Source organism: Colobus angolensis, unplaced genomic scaffold (genome assembly GCF_000951035.1).
Source record: "Colobus angolensis palliatus isolate OR3802 unplaced genomic scaffold, Cang.pa_1.0 Scaffold187, whole genome shotgun sequence".
NCBI lineage: Eukaryota > Metazoa > Chordata > Mammalia > Primates > Cercopithecidae > Colobus > Colobus angolensis.
In genome coordinates, this window is record NW_012115010.1 from 1,238,308 (window position 1) to 1,246,075 (window position 7,768).

Sequence of the window (7,768 nt, forward strand, 5' to 3'; positions counted from 1 at the left end):
TTTTTTATATTTTTAGTAGAGACGGGGTTTCACTGTGTTAGCCAAGATGGTCTCGATCTCCTGACCTCGTGATCCACCCGCCTCGGCCTCCCACAGTGCTGGGATTACAGGATTGAGCCACCGCATCTGGACTGGAAACACTTTTTTTTTTTTGAGAGGGAGTGTCGCCTCTGTCACCCAGGCTGGAGTGCAGTGGTGCGATCTTGGCTCACTGCAACCTCCACCTCCTGGGTTTACGCAATTGTCCTGCCTCAGCCTCCTGAGTAGCTGGGACTACAGGTGCGCCATCACGCCCAGCTAATTATTTTGTGTTTTTAGTAGAGACGGGGTTTCACCATGTTGGCCAGGATGGTCTCGATCTCTTTACCTCATGATCTGCCCACTTCAGCCTCCCAAAGTGCTGGGATTATAGGCGTGAGCCACTGTGCCCGGCCCAGGGAAACACTATTTTTAAAGAGACAAACTCTAGGAATAGAACAACTGGGAAGAACATATTAAAGGACAACCATAATCTAGTCATCAGCCATACTTCAGAAAAGAGAAGACATATGATTTCCCTGCAGAAATAAATTAGAAAGGAAGAAGCTTCTACAGTGATTAAAACAACGGTTGAATTGTCAACAGATGTTAAGAATACCACAATGTAAGATGTAAGAACACCACAATGTATCTCTGCTGCTTTTCCCCTTAGAGATTCAACACAAATATTGAGTTTTGGCCAGGCACAGTGGCTCACACCTGTAATCCCAGCACTGTGGGAGGCTGAGGCGGGCAGATCACTTGAGGTCAGGAGTTCGAGACGAGCCTGGCCAACATGGTGAAACCCCATCTCTACTAAAAACACAAAAATTAGGCCAGGCGTGGTGGCTCACGCCTGTAATCCCAACACTTTGGGAGGTCAAGGTGGGTGGATCACAAGGTCAGGAGTTCGAGATCAGCCTGACCAACATGGTGAAACCCTGTCTCTACTGAGTGTTGGGGTTACAAGTGTCAGCCATTGTGTCTGGCCTCAAAGGACTTTTAACAGTTTTTACTGCTACCACTACTTGACTACCTACTATGTAACAGGCATTGTGTTTTCAAACACTAACTCATATAATCTTCCTAACACACTTTCGAAGTAGGTATTACTATCTCTATAGTTTTTACAGAGCCAATAAATAGGAATGTAATAGAAATCTGAGATCTACTACTAATTACCACCAAACGTCAAACAAATGCTGTTAGCAACAGTGATAATTTTCAATAAAATTTGAGTTCTTTCTTCTTTAGTGAGCACCTCCCCACCTTCCAATGAATAGCTCTGTTTAAATACCTTGTACTTTTGTCTCAGCTCTTCTGTGTCTTCTTTTTCCACTTCTAGGACACGGCGCCGTTCGGTAGCATCTTCAGCATAATCAAGCTTGACAAAAATAGATATGATTAGACTTAATTCCTAAAGTATCCCCAAGATTAACTATGAAAAAGTTATTTGCACAACTACAGTATTATCTGAAAACCAAAAAAATTATATTTTGCTCAGCTACTGCTTGCTTTACTGTCACCCCACAGAGAAAATCACATGCAAAATAGTTTGTTAATCCTTTCATGCTGGTAGTTTCCAAAAGGCACATTTGTTGAAAGTAGACTTCACTTCCATGTTAATTTTCTTTTCTTTCTTTTTTTTTTTGAGATGGAGTTTCACTCTTCTTGCCCAGGCAACAAGATCTTGGCTCACTGCAGCCTCCACCTCGCGAGTTCAAGTGATTCTCCTACCTCAGCCTCCCGAGTAGCTGGGATTACAGGTGCCCGCCACGATGCCCTGCTAATTTTTTTGTATTTTCAGTAAAGATGGGATTTCACCATGTTGGTCAGGCTGGTCTCAAACTCCTCACCTGTAGCTGGGATTACAGGCGTGAGCCACCGTGCCTGGAGACTCCTAATTCTTTGAAAATTAACATTGAGTTTGGGCACGGTGGCTCAGGCCTGTAATCCCAGCACTGTGGGAGGCAGAGGTGGGCGGATCACCTGAGGTCAGGAGTTCAAGACCAGCCTGATCAATATGATGAAACCCTGTTTCTACTAAAAAGACAAAAATTAGCCAGGCGTGGTATCATGCGCCTGTAATCCCAGCTACTCAGAAGGCTGAGACAGGAGAATCCCTTGAACCCGGGAGATGGAGGTTGCAGTGAGCCGAGACTGCGCCATTGCACTCCACCCTGGGCAACAAGAGCGAAACCCCATCTCAAAAAAAAAAAAAAAAAAGAAGAAGAATTAGGAGTCAATGAAGAAGATATTTTAGGCAATGAAAAGTAGGTATTACGGATGGCAGCTGTACCCAATTCTATAGAAGGCAAAGCTTTTATCACAGCAACATTTTAAGAGCTGAGCAACACTGCCTGCTGAAGCAAGCACCAAGGTCTGGATCTAAGTCTGATATTGCCTTGCTGTATAACCCTCGGCAAATCACTTAACTTCTTTATGTGCCAGTTAAAACAGGGGCACTGTTTATATTCTATTTGTCTCAAAAGTAGCACTAAATGAAAACGTAAAATACATTTTTTAGTTGTCTAAAGAAAAATATTAAAACTACATTTCATCTGATAAACGTATTCTTGCACAGACATCTCAATTTGGAATTGGTATTATTTCAAAATATCCCATAAAACTTATGAGTTAATGAGATCAATTTACCTCCATTTCCATGCGACCCATGCCCATGACATCATACTTGACAACGATTGGAATGGGATCTGTTCTCCCTGTAACAGGAACACATAATCAAGGTAAGCTGCAAAGCCAAGCCAACAGCTCATTTTACACATTGGGTTTTGGGTGGTTAGAGATCTTGCCTTGGAGTGCAGAGACCAGAAAGCTACAGTGAACCAAACACAAGCCATTCTCACAGCTTACACTCAAGACCTTCCTTTCCTAGTTTAAACCCAACTAACCATCTTGGCTGACCTTCCAGTTGGGATTAACTTCAAATTACTGTGACAAAATTACATTAATAAGTAATGCAAAGCACTTTTTTTTTTTTTTTTGAGACGGAGTCTCGCTCTGTCGCCCAGGCTGGAGTGCTGTGGCCGGATCTCAGCTCACTGCAAGCTCCGCCTCCCAGGTTCACGCCATTCTCCTGTCTCAGCCTCCCGAGTAGCTGGGACTACAGGCGCCTGCCACCTCGCCCGGCTAATTTTTCTGTATTTTTTAGTAGAGACGGGGTTTCACCGTGTTAGCCAGGATGGTCTCGATCTGCTGACCTCGTGATCCGCCCGTCTCGGCCTCCCAAAGTGCTGGGATTATAGGCTTGAGCCACCGCGCCCGGCCGCAAAGCACTTTTAAGCAATGGCACCAGGAGGTTTAAATTTTAAAACTTTAAAAACTCCTTTTAAGATCCCCAAATAACTTCCCATCAAAAATCACTTCACTCTGTCACTGATACCCTCCTACACAACTTTTTAACCTAGTTAAAAACAAAAAAACAAAAAAACAAAACTCAACTGGCATGGTTCAATAGAAAAAGTACATTTTCAAACATGATGCAGTAAAACTTTATAATTACAACTCAGTATGTTGAATTTGTTTTCAAAAGATGTTTTACAATTTTTTTTGATGTTCCTCATAGACAAGGAGATGCTTTACAACTTAATGGGGCTGTGAAAAGTTTAAATAAAAAGAAACAATTAGTTGCCCTTAGAGACAAAGGATAGTTTTCCTTTTAATCTGGTGCTCTAAAGTCCCATTTCCTAAAGTGGATTTAACACTGGCTACGAGGGTAACTGGTAAGCTGTGAAAAGGACTAGTTGCGAAGAAAATTGACTTTAAACTAATTGATCTATGCTGGATAATTTTTTTAAATATATATATATTTAATCCACTCATAACCAGCCAAACAAAGCAAAATGGGGCAGACAAGCACTTTACTACCACAGCTGTTTTACATCACAACTTGCGCTTTTTATTGTGATGTAAGCCCACTGAAAAGAGGACTTACCTTATCCATTGTACACCTTTAGTGAAAAAACACAATGTTTACTTCCCTCATCATTTCACTCAGGCTGGTGTAAACAATTGGTTTTTTTGGTTGTGTTGTTGTTATACACACATATATATAAATATATTATACCTTTGGGCTAAAAATGGGAGTTTTCTTAGGCTAAATCTGAGGCATTACCCTCCCAATCCCCAAAAAAAACTTTTTAAAAAATAAATGCCATGATCATGACTGGTTTTGGTCCTGCAAAATAAAGAAGAAACCATGTTCAAAACGACCACAACCACTTGTATTCGGTGGCTCTATATTTGTGGAATTAATTTTTGCCTTTAAGATGGAATGAAAAACAAATTCACAAGTTTAACTACTTATGTATCCTATTATTGTTTTTAAACAATAAATAGGGAGAATTAGAATTATCACAGCAAAAACAAAAAAAAAACCCCCCAAAAAACAAAAAAAACCCCCAACTGTTAAAGAACATCTCATGTCAGGAACAACAAAAAAAACTTCTAGAATACAGCCTTCTTTTAGATACAATTAAAAGACTGCCAGTAAAGCAAAATGAAAATGCATTACTACCTTATGCCCAATGGTATAATAAATAAGCAGTGACTGCAATCTTTAGCAAAAGGACCAAATTAAAGACAGGTTATAAAAATGACTTCCTAGGTGCAATATCACTTTCATAACGTCTCAATCAGGGATTTACTGGTAAAAATAAATGGTCCAATGAATGAATTAAAAAGAAATGTCAAAGCAATTTATTTTGGTATCTTTTTTGATCTGTCAGAATTTGTTTTGCAAGAATCAAGAAAGTTTTGGTACAAATTCATTACCTCTGTAAACCCCTGTTTATAAACTCTGCATTAGTACTTTTGCCTTCTAAGGCAGTCAAAGTTTGTTTTAATTTATTTATAAATTGCAGTAGCAAGTGCTAGTGCCCATTACATTGTGGGGAAATCAAGTTTTGACAGTATTAGAATTTAATGTTTTAACTGATTTTATTGGCAGTTCTAACACAAACAGATACATCCCTTCTTAACATTACCCTTTAATGAACAGGGATCAGACAAGTTGCATAAGGAAAGGAAAGGAAAATGAAAAAGACCAAGCAGAAGGATGAAGGCTACAACAGAGAAAGTAAGCCTAACATATTGGTGCACTGATGACAAAAGGAGTAATTCAGTCTGAAAATAAAAAATTACCACTGCTAAGATTACCATCACCACAACAAGTCCAGGATCATAATGCTGTAAAAAAGAAACACCATTTGTTAGGCAGAAACCATTAGGGTAAGAAACAGGCCTTCTAGCAGGCAGACAGGATGGGGTAAAGTAACAGTTGGGCTTTGTCCCTCCCCCAATCTCAGCCAGGGACAGAGGAAGGACATTTTGTGCTACAGCAACTGTTTTCATACTGGTCAGACGAAGGTGTGAGATTTTTACTGCTACTTGAGAACATGAACAACACCCTCTTCAACAAGGCAGGAGGTAGGGTATCAGTTTCAAGTAAGAGAACTAGTTCTAGCTTCCAATCTTTCATTTAACTATTCATTCTGGTAAATTAGTATTCAGGGCCCAAGGTAGGACTTTTCAAAGAAATTACATCTAAGACTCTATCAGATCAACTAACTGGACAGTAATCAAGTCATTTACTTCACCAAAAGAACTCTATGAGGCTTAGAGTATGGATGAGATAGCCTCAAGACTTCTCTAGAAATATATATATAAAACAATTAAGAGGTCTAGAAAATAATCTTAGATCTTCAGTGCTTGGAGAACTTTGTGCATTTGAATTCTGTTATGAATGAATACAACTCTTTAAGTGGCTCTCCTCAGAACTTTGCTTCCTGTTAACCAAGACTTCCCAGGCTGGCCAATATCTTTCAGCACACAACAAAACCAATCTTTGAAGGAGAGCTCTAGAGAAACTGACATCAAACGAACTGTCACATTTAAAATTACTCCACTCAGAGTTAACTCACAGAAAATAAACAGTATGACTTTCAAAGCAATCTTGAAGGTGACATTATTGCCTGGGCCAAGTAGTAATTTCTTAACATTATTAAAGAGGCTACAGACCAAGGAAAAATCCCAGTGGGAAAAGACACCAAACACTACATACAGGAAGACGCTGCAGCATTAAAAAACAAAACAAAACACCCCCTCAGTTTATTCAGTTGCTATCAATGATAAATCCTAAAGAACATCACTAAGAATACCTGAATACCAATTTGTAGTGAAGACCTCAAAAGGTAGGTAGCAACTGAGTGTCTGCTAATATGTATTAGCTAGAAAACTCAACTTTTTTTTTTTTCCCCCAAGATGGTGTTTCGCTCTTGTTGCCCAGGCTGGAGTGCAATGGTGTGATCTCGGCTCATTACAACCTCCACCTCCTGGGTTCAAGCGATTCTCCTGCCTCAGCCTCCCAAGTAGCTGGGACTACAGGCATGCACCACCATGCCTGGCTAATTTTGTATTTTTAGTAAAGACAGGGCTTCTCCATTCCTGACCTCAGGTAATCCGCCCATCTCAGCCTCCCAAAGTGCTGGGATTACGGGCGTGAGCCACCTCGCCCGGCCTCAACTTCTTTTAAAAATAAAATCCAGGTTCCCTACTTCTTGGTTTCTTTTAAAATACAGCAAATATTATTTAAAATATATTAAATTAGTGAGAACATTTTTGTTGCTTGTTTCACTCCAAAGGAAGCAACTTAAACCAGAACACGAAATAATCTCCTTAAAAGAAACTGTCTTCCTCAGGAAGAGATCTATAGACACTTACTGTACTTTGGCCAACCGAGGAAGGGAAAGGAAACACATGCAAAATCAAGAATGTGCCAATATCAATGTATTAATCTGATGGAAAACAACTGATATTCATATTTTCTAAATCAAAACCTTAAAAAATGTTTCATAACCGGAATTACATATTTATTTTCTAGAGACAGTGTCGCTCAGGCTGGAGTACCTCGATCAGCTCACTGCAATCTCCACCTTTCAGGCTCAAGTGATCCTCTTGCCTCAGCCTCCCAAAGCTCTGGGATTACAGGTGTGAGCTGCACATCAGCCTACTGTCTATTTTAAAAGGTAGGTTTACTTATGCAATAATAGAAATTCCTAAATGCTCTCATATATATGCAGGTCTTGCTAAAATGTGAAGGCATTATGACATAACTAAAGAGCGAATACAAATACAAAAACCCATTGATTATCATAGCCACCCTGTTATTGAGAACAACCCCTCAGGAATCAGTTTTGATTTTAAAATGGTTAAGGCTACATTAATCTATAAAACTGTCCCAAAGACTTAAACTACAGAGAAATAACTCTCTTTTTAAAATTTTTTTATTTTTATTTATTTATTTTTGAGAGGTAGTCTTGCTGTGTCACCCAGGCTGGAGTGCAGTGGCACCATCTGGGCTCACTGCAAGCTCCGCCTCCCCGGTTCACGCCATCTCCTGCCTCAGCCTCCCGAGTAGCTGGGACTACAGGCATCCGCCACCACGCCCGGCTAATTTTTTGTATTTTTAGTAGAGACGGGGTTTCATCGTGTTAGCCAGGATGGTCTCGAACTCCTGACCTCATGATCTGCCTGCTTCGGCCTCCCAAAGTGCTGGGATTACAGGCGTGAGTCACCGCGCCCGGCCAGTTCTTTTGTTGTTTTTTTGGGAACCACTGTTTTTTTTTTGTTTTGTTTTGTTTTTGAGATGGAGTCTCGCTCTGTCACCCAGGCTGGAGTACAGTGGAGCAATCTCGGCTCACTGCAAGCTCTGCCTCCCAGGTTCACGCCA

The 7,768-nt window shown here is 40.3% G+C and overlaps 1 protein-coding gene across 4 annotated transcripts in view; it reads right to left on the reverse strand.

The window, feature by feature from the left end:
- GPATCH8 (G patch domain containing 8) overlaps window positions 1-7,768 on the reverse strand; it is a 142,139-nt gene that overhangs the window by 52,925 nt on the left and 81,446 nt on the right. For all 4 annotated transcript variants that reach the window (XM_011940102.1, XM_011940101.1, XM_011940100.1 and 1 more), the window contains 2 exons: window positions 2,674-2,741; window positions 1,316-1,402 (listed from right to left, as the gene is read on the reverse strand). In XM_011940102.1, the coding sequence (XP_011795492.1) occupies window positions 1,316-1,402; window positions 2,674-2,700 (114 nt within the window). In that variant the 5' untranslated portion in view covers window positions 2,701-2,741. The remainder of the gene's footprint in view (window positions 1-1,315; window positions 1,403-2,673; window positions 2,742-7,768) is intronic.